We start from the raw sequence: 25,255 nt of genomic DNA, 5'->3' as shown, positions 1-25,255 counted from the left end.
GGATGAAGGTTGTGTCAATGAGGTCCGAGTAGGAGGAATTTTAATATAATGTAAACACCTGACATGAAGAGTAAATGCAAGTTACATTATTCTGTATGAAATGGTCAGTTGGTCAATGTTATAATTTCTGATGTCTTTGTGCCGAACTTGAGGGTTGCTAATTTGAATCCTGGTTGGTGCACTAGGGAATAGTGACTTGTCCCTACCTGTATGAGACAGCACTTTGAATAAGGAAGCCAATAGTTTAATCAAAGAATTATAACAGGATAAAATATGCTACACTAAATATTACTTCAGTGGTATTTACAAGGTTCGAGCCTATCTCCCAATCTCAGATGCTCGACTCTTAGCTAAAGTCAAAGCCGAGTCCCTTGCCAATCTCTGTCCTCCTCATTAAATTAAGCAAATAGATTGGGAAGGCGGCACGCCCTCTTGGGAAGTTCAACAAGGTCAACTTAAACACAAGAGTGTATAAATCTTCAGGTGCCTAGGAGCGGGTCCCTTCTGGCCAGTAGGGACTCAAAGTTCTATAGGGTAAATAAGGGAGTGCAGAAAGCGTCATTAAATTGCCACCTTATCTACTCTTCTTGCGACTGCTAATACATCACTGTGTAACCAGTCTCTGACCCTGGCCACCATTCCATGATTATGGAAAGCAACACATGTCACACCTATTCTAACAAATCCAATCGAGATCCCAAGGAACCAGCTAACTAATGACCCATATCTCTCTCCCTGTGTTGGGCAAAGTTCTGGAGTCCTACGTCAACACACAGCTCTCCTCCTACATGGAGATTCGTTGTTTGCTGGATGTCTCCTAGTCGGGCTTCGAACCTTCCCACAGCACCAAAACTGCCCTACTATCAGTAGTAGATACAACCAGGTTATCGTGGGCACAGGAAATCCCACCATGCTAATCCTGCTTGACATGGCGATGGCATTTCAAACCATCTCAAACTCCATCTTGATTCAACGTATGTACCAGATAGGTATATAGGGCAATGCCCTCGAATGGTTCAAAGATTTCCTCAAAGATAGGGTCCAAACAGTGTCCATGGGCACTTAGCATTCCAAAACCAATCTCCTGGATGAGGGGGGCCCGAGGGATCCTCTTAGAACCCTGCGCTTTTTAACATTTATGCATCCCCCTTAGTTAGTCAAGTCAGGTTGGAAATACTTTCTTATGCATACAACACCCCGCTGGTCATCTCGTTTGGGCAGGACAATAAGAACGCCAAACAGCAATTTGTCGCCTGCATGAGGGAAATCGCCATAAGGATATCCATCAAATGTATCCGATTAAATGGGGACAAAACAGAAATTCAGAGCTGAGTTTCACTGAACGGACAACTCGTGGACGGCTGAGCTTGGCTCTGCCCCACCGCCCAGTGGAACAGACAGGAACCTGGGTATATGCTTAGATGATAAGCTATCTATGAAAGACATGATTGCCTCCACCTACAGCACTTGCTTTGACATAACTGCCCTAGAGTGCTCTAATCTACCCCATCAGGCTCTCATCCCCTTTTCTGAGGGGAACCCCAACATTTGGTTGCCACATCAATGACATCACCCTCCAAACAAACTTCACTCCTTCAAAAAAAGAAATTAATCTCCAATGGTTTCGACAGGTTCTTCTCTGCGCCTTCATCAGGGGCTCCAAAGCATGAGATGTGACCAATACACATTTGAACAACAACCCTGTATCCATCAGGACCGCCGCCCCAAAGCTGCTCATATTTGTGAAAGAGGTCAAGATGCACCTCTTTAAAGAACCCTATATCACAAGTACATTAACCTTCCACAAACTAGTTACCCCTCCTATCACTCATTCACGTTATGCTTGTCTTTGACCATGTGCAGTGCTCCGTTACCTTCTGGCTGGGCTTGTGCTGTAATAATAGCATATACATACATACATTCATCCACATTGGCATGACCGGTGTGCCCTTGTTCAGCTTCCCTGTCCGCTCATATACCTGCCTGGCCATGTGCCCGAAAGCTGTGCCTCCCTCCATTCACTGTTGCCGGCCATGGAGTGGGTGACCACCCATCGTACAAGACATTGCTTTACTCCTTGCCCTTTCGGGGCATTGGTCACTAATTGCACTTCGTCATCTAATCTGCGTCCTTTACACTTGCTAACGGACCGCAAAGTTCCCATCGCAGTGGAGTGCTAATGGGTCCTGCCATTTGAATGTCATTCATCTGACTTGCTGACTCCAACATAACCAACCAGCCATTTGACTGACATGTTGTTGATGATGTGTCTCCTGGCTCCTCAAACTGGCTTCAGTGTCCTTTGGGGTGGTTGCCTCCCTTACACTCCTAATTCACCTTAAGAACTGAGATTGGATTTCCATTGATGCCTCGTTGCTGCCATTTCTCAGCCTTTGCTTCACGCTACATCAGCTTGAACTTGAATCGCTGCTGTTCCTAGAGCATGGTATGTGTAGCTCTAAGAGTGGTTTATTGATTTATGATGTTTGACTGAATTATGTACGAGGACTTTAACATGTTGTTTGTCAACCAGGTTGTGAAAGATAGAGAAATGAAGAAGTGGGCTGGGCTTTTAGGGTCTGCTATCCAAGCTGTTAACTCAGACCTTGTTCATCTGTGGGTGCGCTGTATGCTCACCCAGACCTTGTTCAGCCTGTGCCTCCACTGTAGGTTCACTCAGACTTTGTTCATCCTGAAGGTGCTCAGGCTGTTCTTTCAGATCTTGTTCAACCTGTGGGTGCGCTGTGTGTTCTTTCGGACCTTTTTCTGTATATTCACTCAGACCTTGTTCAACAAGGGTTCATGGTGTGCTCGTTGTAGCGCAAGGTTTTGATTTAGAGGAAGATGTGTGTTGTGGGTTTCATCGTATATACCAGTACAATAAAAAGGTTTTAAAAAATCTATTTATTCATAGACCAAAGGTGCTTTACAATAGTTACCAGAGAACAAAGTTCCTTTTGCTTTGTAAGTTAAGGACGGTTGTTTGGAAGATGGGAAGAAGTGGGATTCAGGTTTGATGCAAATAAGCTCGTGGTTGAAGCGTCTCTTTACTTGCTTTCAGGTAGGATGGACCAGGTGGTGCGGCTGCCATCCCCGGGGAACAAACAAAATAACTGTTAGGTAAGATTTTCCATTACCCCCTATTTCCTTTTCTCTTATTCCTTCTCTAGTCTCTCTCTGTGTCTCTCGCTCTCTGTGTCTGTTTTATTTTGTATCTCTTCAGCCTCTTAAATAAAATAAAACAATACTTGACTTTTATTTAGTCCTCTTCTTTGATTGCTTTCTAGCTGCGTTGAGCGTGTTTGCTTACAAAAGCTAGTTTTCGCCAGGGTTAAGCTAATCGACTATAACAATTAACGGTTCAAAGCCAGAGGGTCCTAGGGAGGATTTTAAGACCGCACAGGATTTATTCCCCAAAATCAGAGTAAAGAACAGTACGAAATCCTGAGGTCTGAAAGAAATGGTATATAGGGTGTGGCAAAGCCACTACTATCCATTTACAAATGGTGTGTGTGAAATGTCAATCAAAACCAGTGACTAGGCACAACAGAAGTATCTTTGGGCATTTCCCTTTTTAGGACGAAATCCCTCACTCACCAAAGGTGCCATGCTTCATCATTTGGGATTCTCCTCCCAGAGGAAAAACCTAGTTCCTCAGGGATGTTTTTAATGTTGTCTAGGATGTACTAAATCCACAAATGATGAGCTAATAGTGTGTGTGAGGGTGCAGCGCAAAATAAATGTTGTGGAAAACTATGAGGAAAGTAAATTAAAACTAGCTCGAGGGCGTCCAAAAAAAACTTTATTGTAGGACGTAATGTCCCAGGATTATAAATGCAGTGCATCAGCGGTCTGGATTCGAAACCGCGGTGGTGTAAGAAAAACTATTCGGTCAACATGTTTCAGCCAAAAAAGCCTAAATGTAGGCTGGGCTTTCATCAGGACCTATGATGCTGCTGCAAAAGGTGTTAGCAGAAAAGGATACAGAGACACAATTCTTCTTGATGTGTCAATTCTAAGGAAAATTTTACCTACAATCAAAAACACAAAATTCACTCATCATTGTAATGATTGCTGGTACATATAGACACTGGTGATGTGACATAATGAAGAAGAAATATTTTTGGAATGAACTTACCCGTAACTACTGGGTAAATCACCACCCCTCTCCCTGGCAACCGCTCAGGAAAAAGGCACCGCTCTGTAAAAGACCGTGATAAAGGTTTATCGTAAACAACACGTCTTGTCTGATTCAGAATAGGAAGAACACGTGTGTACCAAAAAAACAGCTTCGCTCCACTTATGCCTATATGGCAGCAGTCCCCTGTGTCAGGAGATCCAGAGCTGGAGGCCGGTCTTTCTCCTATAACACAGCCAAGTTATGGAACTCACTCCCTCTTTACCTAAGATCTAATCCTAACTTGATGGCCTTCCGCAAACAGCTTAAAACCTTCTTTTTTAACAAATCAGTCTAGCCTCTGGGCTGACCACATTGGGAGGTACTAACCTGGATCTTAGCGCTTGGACGCCCCAGGGCAGCAGTCGCGCTTAACAAAACACCAATAAGTGCAAAGCACACCGAGAAAGCATGTCAATACTGAGCCAAACTCTCAGGGGAGGACTATAAACAGGGTAAAAATATGGTACAGCCAACACCGTGGCTGAATATAATCATCTTAACTACAATGAGGTAAAAAGCAGTAATCAAGTCAGCAAAATCTGCTTGAATGCCATGAAAAAAAATGAACACATCCTTGCTGTCAAAGGGTTATGATCAGGTACCATACCAACAGCTTGGCTACAGGGGCAATTGTGCATTAAATGACACTGACGTCTGATGTAAGTCTAACATTGTCAGTAGCCCACGTGTGAAAGAATGTGGGAAAAACTAAGCCAGAATATCAAAATATAAGCCTGGAGCGCAAAGTGACATGCTAAACATAAATAATATCCATGGCAAAACATCAGAGGGCTTATCTATCCGTCGGTACCTCGGTGAAGATTGGGGCATGAAGCCGGAGGTAACTCGACATGGAAAAACACCTCCTTTTTAACACCTTGACCGCGGCGCCGTAGCCGCGCCCTGTGCTGGACATTCCAGAACAGGGCGCGGTCGTGACGGAACCGTTCCGTCATCAGCACAGCTCAGCCGTGACTGATGACGGAACGGTTCCGTCACCAGCATCGAAGGGGTTAAAGAGCTACTACCGTAGTGGCAGCCAATCCAAACGATAGACACTGAGATGGTGGTCAAAACGCGAGGAATCAACAACGCATGCGCACTGAGGTAACACCTTCTTGAAATACCTCGCGCATGTCTTCCGATGGTAATGTATATTTTGACGCATGCGCAATGAGGTGACGCTACTTTGAACACCTCACACACGTCATCTGACGGTAGTGTGCAAGTTAGCGCATGCGCGTTATCAAGTTAACACGTACAGTGTACAGTAAAAGCTTAGTGTTGTAGACAACTACGTATGACTTCAAGTTAAAGCGATATTATGACAAAAAATGTATCTGCACAATTAAGGACGATACTTTATTTTACTGATGCAGAATATAGCAACACGTGTCAAATATCGAAACAACGGGGGAAACCCATAATCATTTAGCTGCCTGACGACAGGGTACAATTGAAAGAGGCCAATGTGGTTCATTAATGGCTGACAAAAAATGGAGAAGTTTCTCCATGTAGACTAAAGGATGATACATGATTTAGATGTCCAAACAAGCACCGTCTATAAAGTCTCAGAGTACTCATTCATCATGCAACGTCATAATAGTCTATAGCTTTCTTTATCAATGTCAAGACATGTATCTGTAGACTATTCCCATTAGGAGCTAACTGTGGAAGATGTACACACTGTAGCTGTTGAAGAGTATGCCTAAGCTTGAGTCAAATTGTGTCATAAACACAGTGACATGAAGCTCTACGTACCCCTATATGTGAAAAGGGGGGCCAGAAGGGAGCTTAACTGAAACCTTATAGTAGCAGCCACGGAATATCATCATTCAGGTCTCTGGTGTCAGTCTGTAGTTTGTGCACCCACCATTGTTCGCGTCTGAACAAAAAGGAGGTAACATCAGTTATGTGTGGCGGAATGAATAGTGTCTCTCCAAAACTGTCCATTTCAAATCACATGGACTGTGTTTTACTGCCAGAAAATGATTAGTCAATTTTGTTGATGACTTGCCACAACGGATGGTGCTATTATGCTCGAAAATGCGAACTTTCACCTGTCGAGTGGTCATCCCTACGTACTGAAGGGGACACAGGCAGGTGATCATGTAAATCAGGTTGTCACTATTGCAATTGGTGTGACAATTTAGGACCCAAGGTCGTAGTGATTCTATATCAATCTCTTTCGTCATGGATGTGTGAGAACAAGCTGCACACGAACCACAAGGAAAGTGGCGCTGTACAGAAGGTAACCCCCACAGAGTATCCTGTGTACCTTTGTTGTGAGTGCGAGGGCGGGTATGTATCAAGCGATCTCTGAGGTTGCTACTTCGCTTAAAAGCAAAAAGAGGACGTGGTAATGGTATGCCCCCTATATTTTGAATTTTCCAATTCAACAGAATACTTTTTTAAATTCTGTTGGAAAATTTACAAAACGTGTGGACACAGGTCAACCTATTGGTGGTCTCTTTGGTAGTACTAGGTTCGAGCAATGCCGCCCGATTGTTGTTAAATGCTCGCTTATAAGACTTCTTCACCAGTCTCTTAGGATATTGTCTCTCCTGCAGTTGGTTGGACAAGTTCCGACAATGTTCATGGTATTTTGCAGTAGAAGAACAGTTTCTCTTTAAACACGGTTTCGAATCCAGACCGCTGGTGCACTGCATTTTTAATCCTGGTGGAGTACACCCTACAATAAAGGTTTTTTGGTCGCACTCGAGCTAGTTTTAATTCACTTTTCTCATAGTTTTCCACAACATTTATTTTGCACTGCGCCCTCACTCACTAGTAGCTCATCATTTGTGGATTTAGTACATCCTAGACAACATTCAAAACATCCCTAAGCTCCTCCCTCTCAGAGAGGGGGTTATAGCCCCCAGAGGAACTAGATTTTTCCAAATGATGAAGCATGTCACCTTTGGTGAGTGAGGGATTTCGTCCTAAAAAGGGAAATGCCCAAAGATACTTCTGATGGGCCTAGTCACTGGTTTTGATTGACATTTCACTCACAACATTTGTAAATGGATAGTAGTGGCTTTGCCACACCCTATATACCATTTCTTTCAGACCTCAGGATTTCGTACTGTTCTTTACGCTAATCAACTCCAGTTTAAAAAATTGTGCAGAACTTTCTTCTTTCTTCCTCTTACTCTAGGGCTTTTACGAATACTAAGTGTTCTCTGGCAAAGTACCTCGCCATGCAGGGTGTTGTAGTTCTGTGTGGCCTCCCAATGTTGCTGCTAACCTCCCCATTCAATTTTTGCATTCCCACTAATGTGTCCGACCAGCCGGGTACCCTGGCATCCACCAGTTGGAGACACATTTCTCTGGGTATGTGAATGTGGTGCAGCCTAGTGCAGGTCCGGTCTCTACCTAGTTTGGGACACACTGTTCCTTGAGGACTTGCCTCCCGTGTTGCCCAGCAGTTCCTTGACTGTTGGCTCATTTGTCTCATCCCTCAGACTTCTCTGTCTTCATCCTTGCTTTCTGATCTGACTTCCGCCTTCCCTATTCGTCACGTCCTCTCATTCTGCCCTTATCTGTCTTGTTTGCCATGCAGGTGCCGTGCTGGGTTCCTGTGGTGAGAGTTGAAGATAGTCTTTTTTTTTCTCTATCCTGTGTTGTTTTGTGTTTGATCTGGGGGTCTCTAGTTGGCAGAGGTAGGTACCAATGTCCAACTAGGGACCCTTGCTTCTAGTCAGGGCAAGGGAGATACACTCTTTAGATAACCCCTGCTCACCCCCTTGGTAGCTTGGTACGAGCAGACAGGCGTATCAAAGGCAATGTGTAAAGTATTTGTACCAACACTCACAGTAACACAGTGAAAACACCACAAATGGACTCCACACCAGTTTAGAAAAAGAAAGTATCCTTATCTAAACTACTCAAGACCAAAACGACAAAAATCCAACATACAAAGTTCAAGAATATGATTTAAAAAGAGTTCAAGGGTTTGCGTCAAAATAATCCACAGTTGCGTCACTTTTAGCGCAAAGTACCTGTAGATGCGACAAAAGTTCCAAGTGGCAACTGCAGCGTTGCAAAACAAGCGATACGTCACTCCTGAGACCCTGGGGAGGCGATGTGACAACCCCGCTGCATGCAGCGGGTGTGTTGCGACGAATCCAGTCTGCATGGGGAGCGATGCGATACCTTGTGTGGATTCCAGCGCGGAGTTTCTCCTCGTACAGGCACGAGGCGGCGATCTTCGGTGCAGCGGCGATGCGCGGCGCAGCGTTGATCCTCTTCTGCTGCTGCCCCTCGATGCGCTTGCGCTTTGCGCTGGACTCTACGACGATGTTCGCAGCGACGAGATGCGGTCCGCAAGCAAGCGGTGCAACGGTTTCTATCAGCGACGACAGACTCTGCGACGATACTCCGCAGCGACAGGAATCCTTCCGCACTGGGGAGATGCGCTTCGCAAGCGAGCGATGGTTGCAAATTGTAGATCTTCTTTTCTTCTTGTCCAGCTCCCCAAACAGCAGGAAACAACCTCCAGAGGCCCTACAAATGGATCAAGCACTCTATGCAGGTCAGAAGCAGAGTTCAGGGGGGAAGCTGGGGGTGAAGTCCTTTTGTTCCTGGGACTTCATAACTGGAGGCCAGCTCTCCTAAGGCCCTTGGAGATCTCTTCAAGCAAGGGGACACAGCAACAGCAAAGTCCTTCCCCTCTCCTTGGCAGAATAGCAACTGCAGGTTAGCCCACAAACACACAGCAGGACAGTCCTTCCTCTTCAGTCTCCCAGCTTTTCTCCTTGGCAGAGGTTCCTTCTTGATTCCAGGATGATCTAAAGTCTTGGGATCTGGGTATCCCTTTTTATTCCAATATTTCCTTTGTTCTCTGAAGGCAGAGAGGCCTTTGCCTTTGTGCAAACCAGTTCTGGTCAGTCCTGGAGCACTCTGTTTACATGACTCCTTCCTTCCTTTGAGAGAGAGGGGCAGGGTCGTCAGCCACCCAGCAGGAGGTGGAGCCAGCATTGTGGAAGGCAGGCACAGCTCTATTCAGGCCCAAGTGCGATTCCCTCCCACCACTCAAGATGCAGATGGAGCTATTCAGCCCTGTGCTGATTCAGCCAGCCTCCTTGAGCACCTCAGCCCCTGTCACTCATAAACCAGACAGTCAATTAACAAACAGGCAAAGGCGCACAGAAAGGTCAGACAAGAAAACAGCCACTTTCTAAAAGGGCTGTTTTCAAGCACATGATTTAAAAACCATCTGTGGTATCTCCCATCTTCACGTCCCCCGGCGCCTCCGCATGTAATGGTGCTGCTCGCGGTGACATCATTTCGAATGTCACCGCGACCAGCGTGGCCGCTTTCACACTGGCAACGAGGGTCACTTGAGATCTACGACCTCAACACGCAGAGAAGAACGGAAGGTGCAGCAGGTATTATTGAGCATATTGACGCGCTCATGACAGACTGAAGTATGGAAATGAAGAGCGACTGCAGGAAATGAAGAGCGACTGCAAGTAAGCGATCACGTGCTGACTGAAGTGCAGAGTTGAGATCGTGAAAAGTACAACTGCGTTCCTGACAGTTGAAAGGTACCAGTCTACGCTTCATGGAAATAAGGTAACGCTTGCCAGCTGCCCTCTGGGGTGTTGGCTGTGTGTTACACTGTGGCGAGACTAAGAACTTTAGATTTGGGCCTTCCACTACGGTTTTAGTGTGCACTGTGTAATTTAAAAATATATATATATAATACTGTCATTGTGTGTACATATCTGATATCCACATTTACTGGCATACTCACTGGCATTCCTACCTATTGATTTATATGCTCACCGAATGCAAAAGTAGTATTGAGTGCAAATGTATAAGATGCATTTTTGTTATATTTGGTGACTGAAAATATTCCTGCCATATGTGTACACTATAGACCAGTTCAGCTCACACATTGTTCTTTTGGTTTTCATTCTGCCAAGTCGCTCAGGGACAATATACCATGCAGAGTGTGACCCCTCCACCCTTTTTCCTGACTAACCCAGGTGATCCCACTATTCAATGGAAAAAATGGAAAAACGTGTTTTTGAATTATGCTACTGTGTGTGGGCCAAACCTTGGCCTGGAAAGGAAGGTAGCATTATTAGCATATTACCTAGGTGCAGAAGGAGAAGAGGTTCTAGATCACCTCCCAGATTTAGGGACGCAGGAAGCGAGGGGTCGTAATGAGCTAGAAGTAAGTCTAAAGAAATTGGATTTACACTTCCTCCCCAAGACGAGCACCATTATGGAGAGGTACCACTTTGGGAAAAGAGCACAGAAGGAGGGGAATCCATTGAAGATTTTGTATCTGAATTGAGCAAACTAGCAGCGACATGCAAGTTCGGTGGGGCAAGTGAGGAAAGGATCAGGGATCAGTTTGTATTAGCGTGCAGGATGGAGCGTGTACGTGAGGAGTTATGGCTTAAGGATGACTCACCGTTGAGGGAGGTTCTAATTATAGCAAAACAGGTTGAGCACATGTTACAGTGCGTCAAGGAAATAAAGCAAGACACTGGGGAGAAAAGAGGCGAAGATAAACCCAATGTCAGGGAGGTGGTGACCGAATGTGAGGCTGTGTCTGTGATCAAAGGCCAGAAGGTAGCGGGTAGAGATCAGAAGGAGAGCAAATTGGGAGGATCATTCAAAGGCACCTGCTATAGATGTGGCAAGCAGGGGCATCTAGCTAATGACAAAGAGTGCCCCGCCCTCAGGTTTACATGTAACAAGTGCGGCAAGAAAGGGCACTTCAAGCAGTATTGCAAGAGTGGGCAAGGGCTCAGTAGACAGAGTAGAGACAGGACGAATGTAGTTTGTGACGAAATTGTAGTGCAGGTTAAAGAGAGTCAGGTCCAAAGTCTTAATGACACCATGTGTGAAGAAATTGTGGTGCAGGTTGATGAGGGTCAAGTCAGCAGCCCTAAAGACACCATAAAAGTGGGGAGCACTGAGTTAGAAGCATTGTTCGATTCCTGTTCTAGGATAATAATTATTAATGCAAAAGAATTCTCTCGTGTGTCCAAGGGGATGATAATTTTGAGAAAAATGGACTTGAGGCCTGGAGGGTATGCCGGTCACCCTATCTCAATGAAAGGCTACTTTCTAGAAAAAATTGAATACAGGAACAGGACAACAGTGTCCAAGGTGTATGTGTCTACAGTCGGGGATAACATCTTGGGGTGGCAAGCTCAGAAGGAGTTGGGGGTCTATCTCAATCCTAATAATAATCCCCAGATCCTTATACAGGAGATACAGGAACATAAGGCAGACGTAGTGACTGAGTTCAAAGAAGTGTTCAGACGGGAGCTAGGATGCTTAAAAAACGACTGTCACAAGATAAAATTGAAAGAGAACGCAAAGCCGGTCGTGGCCAAAGTCAGGAAGCTTCCCATCGCCATCCAAGAAGAGGTGAAGGCTGAACTAGAGAAATTGTGCAAGGCTGGAGTCATCGAACCGGTGGAAGCGACGGAATGGTTGGCACCCATCGTGGCCGCAAAGAAGAAAGATGGCTCGGTTCGGCTCTGCATCGATCTGAGGGCGTTGAGCAAAGAGGTTCTGGTCGATCGATATCCTCTGCCGAACATCACCCAAATGATGAGCATGCTAGAGGGGGCAAAGGTGTTTTCCACACTCGATCTCACCTCGGCCTACTTTCAGATCAAACTACACGAAGAGTCGCAAGAACTCACAGCGTTTGTGACACCTATGGGCGCGTACAAGTTCAAAAGGATGCCCTTCGGGTTAGTCTCGGCGGCCGCCGTGTTTCAGAGGCTCATGGGGAACATCTTGAAAGACATCCCAGGTGTCATGTGTTACCAGGACGACGTGCTTATATTTGCAAAAAACCATGAAGAGCATGATGAGAGGCTGAGACGCGTGCTGGGAAGGTTCAGGTCACAAGGACTAACGGTAAAAAAAGAGAAATGTGTGTTTGGCTGCGCAGAACTGGATTTTTTGGGACACAAGGTGATAGCTGAAGGAATATGTCCCAAAGCTGAGCTACAAAACACCATTGTAAATTTGGCGCCCCCCACAAGCAAGGACGAAATCAAGTCATTTATGGGAATGCTGGAGTTCTACGGAAAATTCATAAGGAACCTGGCAGGAAGGACATACGCCATCAGGCTGCTGCTGAAGAAAGAGACGGAGTACAACTGGAGTCAGGAGTGTCAGAGGGAGTTTGAAGATGTAAGGAGGGCACTTGCGGAAGCCCCCAGCCTAAAGTCGTACATACCCAACCGGGCGACTGTGGTCACCACCGACGCAAGCGCTAAGGGGCTGGGAGCAGTCCTCACTCAAGTAGGCAAAGACGGAGAAGAAACGATAGCTTTCGCCTCAAGGTCACTCCAGAAATCTGAAAACAACTACTCGGTAATCGAAAAGGAGGCCCTGGCAGTATCCTGGGCATTGGGGAAATTCAGAGACTTCCTGTGGGGCACACAGTTCACTCTTCGTACTGACTACAAGCCGTTGGTGGAAGTCTTCGGCAAAAAAGGCCTGGATGCCATCTCCAGTAGGATCAGGCGTTGGGTGGTCGGCCTCCAAGAATACACCTTCGGTGTCGAGTACGTCCCGGGAACGCGTAATTTTGCAGCAGACTGTCTGTCAAGGCTCGTCAATGAAAATGAGGCGAAGGAGAAGCAAGGGATGGTGGAAGATGAAGCGGATGAACATCAGATGGAAAATGTCTGCGCTATCCAGAGAGCATTAGGAGAGGAAACATGGAAAAACGCATTGAGGGAAGATGAGATTTTGGAGGAGGTGTGCAAAAGAATAAAAGACAGGTGGAAACACGAAGACAAACGGGAGGAAAATCTGTGGCCATACTGGGTTGTCAAAGACGAGCTGTCCATAGTAGATGAATGCCTGTTCAGGGGGACGAGACTAGTGCCACCCGCGTCGGTGAGAGACAACCTTGTTGAAATACCCCACGAAGGACACATGGGTATCACCAAGACAAAACAAAGACTCAGAGAGAACTATTGGTGGCCAAGCATGGACCTTGCCACGGAAAGGAAAATCAGAGACTGCATTCCGTGCAGCAACAGCGACAAAGTCTTGAAGCAACTGACGCCCCCAATGGTGTGCAGGCCGCCACCGTCAGGACCCTGGGAGGAGTTGGTATTGGACATTGTAGGCCCATTGTCTGGAGAGCTGCGCACGCCGTATATCCTGGTGCTCATGGATTTGTATTCTAGGTGGCCCGAAATGAAGTTAGTAAGTGAAGTCACAACTAAGACAGTCATTGGGTTCCTGGAAGAGGTGTTCATCAGGGAAGGGTTACCCAGCAGCATGCTCACGGATAATGGGGTGCAATTATGTTCAAAAGAAATGGAAGACTTCCTTGGAGAGAGAGACATCAAACACAAACGTTGCGCTTTGTATCACCCCAAAACAAATGGCATGGTCGAGCGATTTAACAAAACCCTCAAGGAGAGTATCCAGTTGGCCAAGGCCAGTGGCATAAGCTGGAAAGAAGAAGCATGGAGGCGGTTAGAAGCGTACAGGTTCACACCGCACCAAACGACGGGAGTCACCCCGTTCGAGTTGCTCCGTGCAAGGACACCCAACACCAAGCTATCCCCAGGGTGGATGGGGTGGCACAAGGGATGGTCAGACCACTCCAAAGAAGCGAATAGTTTGGTGAAACAAGAGGGAGCCATGGTGGGGAGAAAAGAAAGATACGACAGACTCATCTCTACACGGGAGGCCGGGTTCAAAGTAGGCGACGACATTAAGATCAGGACCCCCACTGGTAGAGCAAGTTGGTCAGGATATAGTAGCCCCACCAAGATCACTAAATTGTTCAGCAATACTGTAAAAGACTCAGGAGGGGAAGATCTGGAACCTTGGTAGAGTAGTGAGATTTCACCCACCCGGGCAGGATCCCTGTAGGGGAAAGGTGGGCGAAGGCAACACAGTGGAGAGCAAAGACCCAGATGCCAAGAAGCCGTTGCCGGTTTCCCACCCGGGTGGTAGGTCTATTCGGAGAGTGACCAGACCCCCCAGACATTTTGATCAATATGTGATGATGTGATTCTTTGCAATACTGTGTTTCTCGTTTGCATTCATATGTTTTATTCCGCAGGGGAGGGGGATGTGTGGTATCTCCCATCTTCACGTCCCCCGGCGCCTCCACATGTAATGGTGCTGCTCGCGGTGACATCATTTCGAATGTCACCGCGACCAGCGTTCCAAGGCGAGTGCCCGGAGGTCAGAGTGGTGCTGCTTCCGTCTAAGCTTGTTGTGGCTGAGGTCGTAAAGGTTATTTGTAACTTAATAAACACCTCTTGTTTATTACAACATATCGTCCTGGTATAATTGGCCGCTTTCACACCATCCTTCATAAAAGATGGGTTATAAAATTCTGAGTTCAGGGATACCAGACTTCAATTTTCAATCTTGCTCCTATGGTAAGATATGCAGGTAAACATTATACACAGCATTTCAAATTCTAGCCTATGGGCTAGATAGCCTTTCAATAGTGATAAACAAAAATGGCTGTAATTCACTATCAGGACATGCCACACACATCAGGGCATGTCCTACCTTTTACCTACAATGCACCCTGCCCTTGGCCTACCATAGGGGTGACTAATATGCAGAAAAGGGAAGGTTTAGGGACTGGCAAGTGGGGACACTTACCCAGTCAACGTGGCAGGTAGCAACTGCACACAGGCACTGCGTGGAAGGCCTGAGACACCATTTTAGGGCTGCTCATATGGGTGGCACAATCAGTGCTGCAGGCCCACTAGTAGCATTTGAATCACCAGCCCTGGCACAATCAGTGCACTTTTCAAGGGACCTACTGGTAAAACAAATATGCCAATCATGGATAACCAATCATAATTATAATTTAACCCCTCCGCCGCGGCCGGAATTCTGCGCCTGTGCGGCACATTCCGATCGCGGGCGTGGTCATGACCGCTCCCTGCCATCATCAGCACACGCCCACCGTAACTGATGACGACCGGGAGCCATCATCAGCACCGAAGGGGTTAAGCAGAGAGCATATGCACTTTAGCACTGATCAGCAGTCGTAAAGTGCCCAGAGTCCTATTGCCAACAATCACTGGTCAGGAAAAACAAGGGAGGAAGAAGCAAAAAGTTTGGGGATAACCCTGCAAAAAGGGCCAGTTCCAACACATTGTATTTGTCTTTTCTTGTCCCTTTTTGGTTTCCTTTACTGTTGTGATGCTTTCTTCTCCTTTTTCAGGTGTAGCAGTGCTCGGGTCCTGTTGAAGGAGTGTGATGAGTTCCTGGCCACCAAGTAAGTCCTTATCTTTCCCACAATTTGAAATGGTGAATTCCACTGAGCTACTTGGACACGGCCTAACCCTACAGTCGCATTTAAAGTAGTGATTACAAGCAGGCCAATTCCTTTATTCAACGTCCCTTTCTAAATGACTGGAAAAGGAATAGATGAACACTCTAAGTGGGTAGGGGAGTAAATCGCATCTGATAATTGATCAAAAGTATTACAAATATCTCACTTTGATGCCAGCCATTGACACAAAAAGTGTAAATTAATGGTGTTGGCTGCTGAGAATCTGAGTCACAATATATGTCTAACTTTTGTTTCCTTCTTAAATATTCACTTATTTGCTCTCACTATCTCGAGTTCAAGTGGTCCCAAGCTCCCGATCTACACAGTGCCCAACAGCTGTTTCACCACTATCAGCAATTCAACTCAAAACGATTACCTATCTTGTTTCTGTAAATGTATAGGGTCATAAGTATTTTTTTCATGTTCATTTACAATCTCTAACTCTATTTCTACAGGTCACTGAATCATCATCAGAAACAAGAAGGTTTTAATTTAGTGAAACACAGCAGAAAGAATTATTTCAAGGAAAGTTAAAACATTCTAGAGCTCTAGGGGAGAAACACATTCTAAGTGGCATGAATTGGGAGGAACTTGGACTGTGAGAAACTGCTTAATGTGAAAGTTGTCAAAATCTGTAAAGGATGTTTACCAAGAGTCCATTACTGATATTGAGTAGCCTCCGAAATATAAATGAAACGCAAGTGCAAATTGGAAGTCTGCATCTACTAATTATCAGAACATTTTCACTTAATGTAAACATTTCAAGAACAAAACACATTGCCAACAATTGATGCCCACGCAGTGCACTTTAGAATAATCATTGTTGTAAATTGCGTGAAATGCCTTGGAGACCCAAACTGCACCCCAACAAATCAGTATCTGTACATGTGATATGTCAGAACTATCAGGAAGACTAATGACCTCTGTTTAAAAGAGAAAGCTTTTGTCTACATCTCCTGAGATTCAGAGGACAGAAAACATTGTTTAAAAGAAATGCTCTATCTCATATGTCATTATGACAAAGACGCTGGATTATCATTACCAATATAGGAAGATTTTCCCCTCCAAGTGTCTGTTGGGTTGATCTGAGTGGTTTCAAAGTGGCCTTGACCTCCAAAGTGATCATGTACCTGAAGTAGCCGTTGAGCAAAAAAGCATATGGCAGCACAGAAAACTTAAAATGGGCCAGTGCTTTGCTATTGATAATGCATAAACCACCCTGGAATTCCTATTGACCTGTCATTATTTGTGTGACCAAATATACTTAACAGGCAAACCCTTAACCCCAAAGACCTTATCACTATTTTTAAAAATTCTAAATCAAATGTGATAAACGGGAGTCACAAAATCAACCGGGTATAACTTAGAGAATATAAATCAATGAGATACATCTTAATATTTACAGGAGGCTCCACAGTCAAACAGTCTACAGTCAAAGTTTATAAGACAAGTTAAATAGGCTGCCTTTAAAAGTAGGAAATTGATCTCCAGATAAAAGCTATAATTAGTTAAATACAAATGTTAAGAAGAGCATCTTCAGTTTAATTTAGAAGGTAACGCTGCAATCAGATTCAGTCTTAAGATGGCATGTATCCAGGAACAAACAGACCACAGAGATACATACATTTTAAATAAGAACAATGAATGTGAGAACAGATTTAGTTATCAATCCCACCTAACTAAATACGAGACAACTCACACTGGACAAAAACCTCATGAGTGCCCCGAGTGCCAGAAAGGTTTCAGTCACAAATCTTCTCTCATTCGACATGTGAGAAACCACACTGGTAAAAAGCCATATCTATGCTCCAAGTGCCAAAAAGGCTTCAGTTTTTTGGGCAGTCTCACTCAACACAAGAGAATCCACACTGAACAAAAACCATATCAGTGTTCCGAGTGCCAAAAAAGCTTCAGGTGTTGGGACAGTCTCACTCGACACACGAGAATCCACACTTGTCAAAAATCTCATCAGTGTTCTGAATGCCAGAAAAGCTTTAGTCAGAAAGACCATCTCATTCGACATGAGAGAATTCACACTGGGCAGAAACCTTATCAGTGCTCTGCATGCTTGAAAAGCTTTATTCAGAAAGACCATCTCATTCAACATGAGAGAACTCACACTGGGCAAAAACATCATCAGTGCCCTGAATGCCATAAATATTTCAGTCGCAAATCTTCTCTCACTCAGCATGTGAGAATCCACACTGGTGAAAAGCCATATCAGTGCTCCGAGTGCCAGAAAAGCTTCAGGTTTTGGGGTGGTCTCACTCGACACACGAGAATCCACACTGAACAAAAACCATATCAGTGTTCCGAGTGCCAAAAAAGCTTCAGGTGTTGGGACAGTCTCACTCGACACACAAGAATCCACACTTGTCAAAAATCTCATCAATGTTCTGAATGCCTGAAAAGCTTTAGTCAGAAAGACCATCTCATTCGACATGAGAGAATCCACACTGGGCAGAAACCTTATCAGTGCTCTGCATGCAAGAAAAGCTTTATTCGGAAAGACCATCTCATTCGACATGAGAGAACTCACACTGGGCAGAAACCTTATCAGTGCTCTACATGCTGGAAAAGCTTTATTCAGAAAGACCATCTCATTCAACATGAGAGAACTCACACTGGGCAAAAACATCATCAGTGCCCTGAATGCCATAAATCTTTCAGTCGCAAATCTTCTCTCACCCAACATGTGAGAATCCACACTTGTGAAAAGCCATATCAGTGCTCCGAGTGCCAGAAAAGCTTCAGGTCTTGGGGCGGTCTCACTCGACACATGACAATCCACACTGAACAAAAACCATATCAGTGTTCCGAGTGCCAAAAAAGCTTCAAGTTGTGGGACAGTCTCACTCGACACACGAGAATCCACACTTGTCAAAAATCTCATCAGTGTTCTGAATGCCAGAAAAGCTTTAGTCAGAAAGACCATCTCATTCGACATGAGAGAATTCACACTGGGCAGAAACCTTATCAGTGCTATGCATGCAGGAAAAGCTTTATTCGGAAAGACCATCTCATTCGACATGAGAGAACTCACACTGGGCAGAAACCTTATCAGTGCTCTGAATGCTGGAAAAGCTTTATTCAGAAAGACCATCTCATTCAACATGAGAGAACTCACACTGGGCAAAAACATCATCAGTGCCCTGAATGCTATAAATCTTTCAGTCGCAAATCTTCTCTCACTCAACATGTGAGAATCCACACTGGTGAAAAGCCATATCAGTGCTCCGAGTGCCAGAAAAACTTCAGTTCTTGGGAAGGTCTCACTCGACACACGAGAATCCACACTTGTCAAAAACCTTATCAGTGTTCTGAATGCCACAAAAGCTTTATTCAGAAAGACCATCTCATTCGACATGAGAGAACTCACACTGGGCAAAAACCTTATCGGTGCTCTGAATGCTGTAAAAGCTTCAGTCAGAAATTTAAACTTACTCTGCATGAAATAACCCACACTGGGCATAAACCGTATCGGTGCTCTGAATGTCTGAAAGGTTTCAGTCACAAATATTCTCTCAGTCGACATGTGAGAATCCACACTGGTGAAAAGCCATATCAGTGCTCCGAGTGCCAAAAAGGCTTCAGTTTTTGGTCCAGTCTTACTCAACACAAGAGAATCCACACTGAACAAAAACCATATCAGTGCTCAGAGTGCCAAAAAAGCTTCAGGTATTGGGGCAGTCTCACTCTACACACGAGAATCCACACTTGTCAAAAACCTCATCAGTGTTCTGAATGCCAGAAAAGCTTTAGTCAGAAAGGCCATCTCATTCGACATGAGAGCATTCACACGGGGCAGAAACCTTATCAGTGCTCTGAATGCTGGAAAAGCTTTAGTCAGAAATACCATCTCATTCGACATGAGAGAACTCACACTGGGCAAAAACCTCATGAATGCCCTGAATGCCATAAATCTTTCAGTCACAAATCTGCTCTCATTCCACATGTGAGAATCCACACTGGTGAAAAGCCATATCAGTGCTCTGAGTGCCAGAAAAGCTTCAGGTGCTGGGGCAGTCTCACTCGACACACGAGAATCCACACTTGTCAAAAACCTTATAAGTGTTCTAAATGCCAGAAAAGCTTTATTCTGAAAGACCATCTCATTCGACATGAGAGAACTCACACTGGGCAAAAACCTTATCAGTGCTCTGAATGCTGGAAAAGCTTCAGTCAGAAATATTACCTTACTCTGCATGAAAGAACCCACACTGGGCATACACCGTATCAGTGCTCTGAATGCCAAAAAGGTTTCTGTGACAAAAGCGGTTTAAATCAACATGATAGAAAGCATGCTGGGCTCAAACCGTATCAGTGTTCCGAATGCCAGAACTGCTTCTGTGATAAAAACAAGTCTCACTTATCATGAGAGAACCCACACAGGGGAAAATCCTTATCAATGCAATGTAATCCATAAAAGATTCAGTGTCAGATCCAGTTTAATTAAACATGAAAGCATCAATACTGGACATAAACCATATCAGCATTCTGAATGCGAACAGAAACTTCAGTCAGAAATTAAACCTCATTAAACACGGGAGAGCTCACACTAAGGGAAAGAGCTTATCAGTGCTTTCCATGCAAAAAAACCAATTCTGTCTGAGATCCAGTTTAATTCAACATGAGAGAATCCATTCTAGGCTCAAACCCTATCAGTGCTCTGAATTCTAGAAAAGCTTTAGTTGTAAAATAACTTTCACTAGACATTAGAGAAATCACACTGAGCAAAAACCTTAAGAGCGCTCTGAAAGCTAGGAGCGCTTCAGTCTGAAAGCCAGTCTCATTCAACACAAGATAATCCACACTGGGTAAAACCTTATCATTGTACTAAATGCCAGAACAAGCATTTGCAATGCAATAGGTCTCGCATTAGGAAAGTTTGAGCTATTGGTATTGTAAATGACAATTTTTTTATTTATGTGTTGGTTTTGAAAATACTTTTAACTTTTGCAACCTATAGCATTTGTAATGCAATATGTGTTGTATTTACGTGACTTAGATGTATTGATATTACAAATAACAATTGCTTTTAATTTTTTTAAATAATTAATACTTAAATAAAAGTTATTGTAATTTATAATGGCAATAGCTTAAACATTTGTAAATAACTTTTGTGAAGATTATGTTCAGTGTATTTTATTGTGACGAATATCCAAGAACAGAAGTGAAATATTAAAATCTTTTTGTGACATTTGTAATAAAGCTTGAAACATTGAGAGAACATATTTGAACCAGTTGTTGTTGAATGGTTGCACAGATTGATGCGGTGGTGGCGCTGAGTGATGTGTGGTGGCGATGAGTGATGCTGTGGTGGCGATGAGTGATGCTGTGGCGTTCAGTGATGCTGTGGTAGCGCATAGCGATGTTGTGGTGCCCCTGAGTGATGCTGTGTTGGTGCTGAGTGATGCTATAGATAGAGTGTAATTATGTGGTGTGTAACTATGTGGCACAGAGTGATATTTTTAGTGTATGTTGCGTTGAGCGCAGTGTATATATGTGGCGTGTAATTATGTGGCACCGAGTGGTATTTGGATTGCATGTCGCATTGAGTGTAGTGTAATTACGTGGCGTGTAATTATGTGGCACTGAGTGGTATTTGGAGTGTATGTTGCATTGAGTGCAGTGTAATTATGTGGCATATAATTATGTGGCACTGAGTGGTATTTGGAGTGTATGTTGCATTGAGTGCAGTGTAAATATGTGGCATGTAATTATGTGGCAACGAGTGGTATTTGGAGAGTATGTTGCGTTGAGCGCAGTGTAAAGATGTACCATATACTTATGTGGCACTGAGTGGTATTTGGAGTGTATGTTGTGTTGAGCGCAGTGTAATTATGTGGCGGGTAATTATGTGGCACTGAGTGGTATTTGGAGTGTATGTTGCATTGAGTGTAGTGTAAAAAAGTGGCGTGTAATTATGTGGCACTGAGTGGTATTTGGAGTGTATGTCGCATTGAGTGCAGTGTAATTATGTGGTGTGTAATTATGTGGCACTGAGTGGTATTTGGAGTGTATGTTATGTTGACCGCAGTGTAAATATGTAGCATATAATTATGTGGAACTGAGTGGTATTGTCTGGAGTGTATGTTGTATTCAGTAGTGTAATTATGTGGCACTGAGTGGTATTGTTTGGAGTGTATGTTGCATTGAGTGCAGTGTAATTATGTGGCACTGAGTGGTATTTGGAGTGTATGTTGCATTGAGTGCAGTGTAATTATGTGGCGTGTAATTATGAGGCACTGAGTGGTATGTGGAGTGTATGTAGCATTGAGTGCAGTGTAATTATGTGGTGTCTAATTATGTGGCACTGAGAGGTATTTGGAGTGTATGTTGCGTTGAGCACAGTGTAAATATGTAGCATATAATTATGTGGAACTGAGTGGTATTGTCTGGAGTGTATGTTGTATTGAGTGCAGTGTAATTATGTAGCATATAATTATGTGGCACTGAGTGGTATTGTGTAGAGTGTGTGTTGCATTCAGTAGAGTGTAATTATGTGTGTATTAAAAGCGGACTTTTTTTCCAGTGTAGACTCGATTCTTTTTTACAATCTGAACATGCCGCGTCGCTGCACTTTTCAAAAGTAGAGGACATGATTGTCTCTTCTACAAAGTGACTGCTGTGTGAGCCTACAATTTGCCACTAAAATGGTGTGATACCATATTTTTTGTGGCATTGTCGCCTCATGTTTCTGAACAAGCATTATCAAAGCGAATAGTTCTGGTGGTGGTTGCCAGCCTTTTGGTTTGGTCAGTGCTAATTTTGTCATGGTTTTTGCAAAACCGTGTTGGAGAAGCTGCTGAGCCCTCAACAATTAAAAAAAAATTATGTATTCTTGTGTAACGTAAATGGTGTTCATATAAAGCGCTCCAATACCTTTGGGTCCAGTTTGCACTATATAAAACTGCAACAAAAAAAACATGTGAAGGTAAATCCTTATTAATTCACTCATTTAATATAACTCTCTCCAGGTCAGGTTTGCTGTAGGGGAACAGGGAATGCATCAGATGCAGATCACATGCATGCAAACTACTGCGATATTTGCAAAACTATAAATATGCATGCACATGCAGCACGTTTTGCACAATTTAAGATTAATATTGTTAATTAGTGCATACACAAAATGCATGTTTAGCCAAACATGCAATATTGCAAAGCGAGGAACATATTTGTCAATCACTCTCATTGACTTAGCTAGGGAATAAACATATATGCAATTGAAGATCCGAATATATGAAATAAATGACCAAAGTCGCAGTAAAGAATAGCTCTTAAGTCTACAATTCCCGCACCATATGAAAACATGAAAAAGGGGACAATGGAATATGAGAACCAAGGCAACTCATGAATGAAGGAAAACGTGCGTACAAAGTCCGTAGACAAATCACTTATAAACCCACTGATTGATTTTACTGTACATCAATAACCATATTAAACTGGAAAAAAAATCAAAATACATAAAATATTTCATATATAATTCTTTTAAAAGCCATTACTAGCCTAATACTGGAATTAAATATGCAGCTACCTTTCTAATGATCAGACCAAGATCTGAGAATTAATGCAAAAGTCAACATCCACTTTTTTCATAGTCCGCAGGTTAAAACCACCAAAGACATGGTCTGGTAAAGTGGCTAGCGGCACTGACGAGCATAATTTATACACAATCTTTTTTTTCACAAAGTAACGAAGGGAGTGCTCAATTTGTTAAAAAAAAGTACCCGGTCTCTCGTCAGGAGGCCACAGCAGCTTGAACAACACATTGCCCATGGCACGCTGCCAAATGATCGTAAAAACACAAATACTAACCATTGCACTGCTACAATTGTCTAATTTACAAGGCCCACTTCCTTTAACCCCTTCCATGCTCATGACGGAACGGTTCCGTCATGAGCGTCGGTTGAGCTGTGCTCATGACGGAACCGTTCCGTCATGGTCCCATAAGCCAAATGGAACGTTCAGCACAGCGCGAAAATTCGCGCCGCGCTGAAGCGGTTAATTAGCAGTTGTCCAAGCCGGGAGCTGGGAATAATGCACATAATTTATGATTACAAATTGAAAAGAGAGAGTGTCAGGCAGGGACGGAAGAATAGAGAAACTCCGGAAATGCATAGGCAGGCGGGGTTTTAACTGCTTACAGGAGAGAAGTGCTCTTTCATAAAATGACCACCTCATTTTCACCTCTGCCTGTGCATACCATGGGGGTGGGTGGGAAATAATGACTGTACGAGGCGTTTAGATGTAAGACGAGGTTTCCAGGAAAGCCAGGGCTGGCGCCAGTCCGCCTATGTCATATGGGGACATATGATGTCAGCCAAAAACGAAGTGAAACTAAGGGGAACACCACTGACACGCCAAGAGCGACAGACCATATTAACGCGAAAGGGCCCGTGACTGCTACCATGGCCGATTTCCACCATCTGTGACTGCTAGGCAGCGGGGTCTTTTTGTAACATACCAGTAGCGAAGGAACAAGGGGGGGAGATGGGCAGCCTCTTTAGAAGAGGATTCGTACCAATTGTTTGACCACATTTATGTGCTGCGCTGAGGAAGCAACAAAGTTTTAATGAAAACAAAACAAAACTAAAAAAAACAAATCCCATGACTCTCCCACCCTCAAGTTTCCCCAACAGAACCTTAAAAGAAACAAGCCAATCCCTCTTGCTGATTTCAGAGGCAGATAACCGCGTCCTACCCACTTTGGCATTGTTGGTGATAGTTTTGCAGTCCGCAACCCGAAAGCGAACCTGTGAAGAAGACGGAACCTGAGGCAGAGTTAAAGAGAAGTGATACCTACATTACTGTCCAGTGCACTCTAGTTCTACAAGTAACACTACACTCTCTTTTAAACTAAACGTACATACACAAGTCAAATGTGCACTTTTCTGTCCAATGGGAGAGAGGCTGTGGAATGAGTGTTAGCGTGCTAGAGAGAAGGGGGTGTGTGATATGCGTGAGGCGAGAGACGGCCTGGCGGCCGTCAAAGTGAAAGCCATGGGCAGTGAATAAATTAGGGGAGGAGAAATGCCTGAGGCACAGCGCACGCTGGGGGATGCCTGTGGGAGGGAGGCTGGTGGCTTTGATGTGCACAGCGCATGCTGGCGGATGCCTGTGGGAGGGAGGCTGGTGGCTTTGATGTACACGCGCGTTTTAGGTCAATGTGCTTGCGCATTCAGCCTTGCTTTTCACGGGGACAGCATCAAATCGCCCAATGGTTAAGCTCTGGTTAAGCCCCAATATCTCTCGCAAGCTCAATGCGCAAGCGCATTGACAGGCTCGACCTAAAAACGTCAGTCAGATATTCAGTTTCATTCAACAGAAGGGAACCCTCAACCATAAAAATGTTTATCAATCAGTGTTCTCAATGTGACAGAAGCTTCAGTTGTAAATGTAACGTCTCTACATGGGAGAGACAATGTGGGAGAATAAAAGGTGCCCTATGCGAACCTGTGGAGGAGGTGTCAGCATCGCAAAACCTTCCCATGAAGCAGCCGCAGTGACATAAATCCATTGATGGTCTTACTAACTGTCTACTGAGAAAAGCGCGCAGTGAGAGATGAACATGCTTATATTAGTATAATTACTTAATAATTATTTTAGGTATATTTTAAGTCATTTTCTTGTCAAGCCTGCCACCTTCCATGAGGCTATCAATAATGGCAAAAATCTGCTGCTTTCCAGGTCCGGGCTGGAAGTAGGACTGTCAGTGGCAACTGGAGTGGTCGTGGAGATCAACTAACTATATTAAATAA

General features: G+C 44.2%; 1 protein-coding gene across 4 annotated transcripts in view; it reads left to right on the top strand.

Moving 5' to 3' along the window:
• Positions 1-20,715, top strand: part of LOC144803117 (uncharacterized) — a 75,669-nt gene extending 54,954 nt beyond the window's left edge. For all 4 annotated transcript variants that reach the window (XM_078671845.1, XM_078671847.1, XM_078671846.1 and 1 more), the window contains exons 2-4: positions 3,062-3,120; positions 15,384-15,437; positions 15,950-20,715. In XM_078671845.1, the coding sequence (XP_078527971.1) occupies positions 17,077-19,872 (2,796 nt within the window). In that variant the 5' untranslated portion in view covers positions 3,062-3,120; positions 15,384-15,437; positions 15,950-17,076 and the 3' untranslated portion in view covers positions 19,873-20,715. The remainder of the gene's footprint in view (positions 1-3,061; positions 3,121-15,383; positions 15,438-15,949) is intronic.
• The last annotated feature ends 4,540 nt before the right edge of the window (positions 20,716-25,255 follow it).

Source organism: Lissotriton helveticus, chromosome 1_2 (assembly GCF_964261635.1).
Source record: "Lissotriton helveticus chromosome 1_2, aLisHel1.1, whole genome shotgun sequence".
Classification (NCBI taxonomy): Eukaryota; Metazoa; Chordata; class Amphibia; order Caudata; family Salamandridae; genus Lissotriton; species Lissotriton helveticus.
This window is presented reverse-complemented; position numbering and strand designations above follow the sequence as displayed.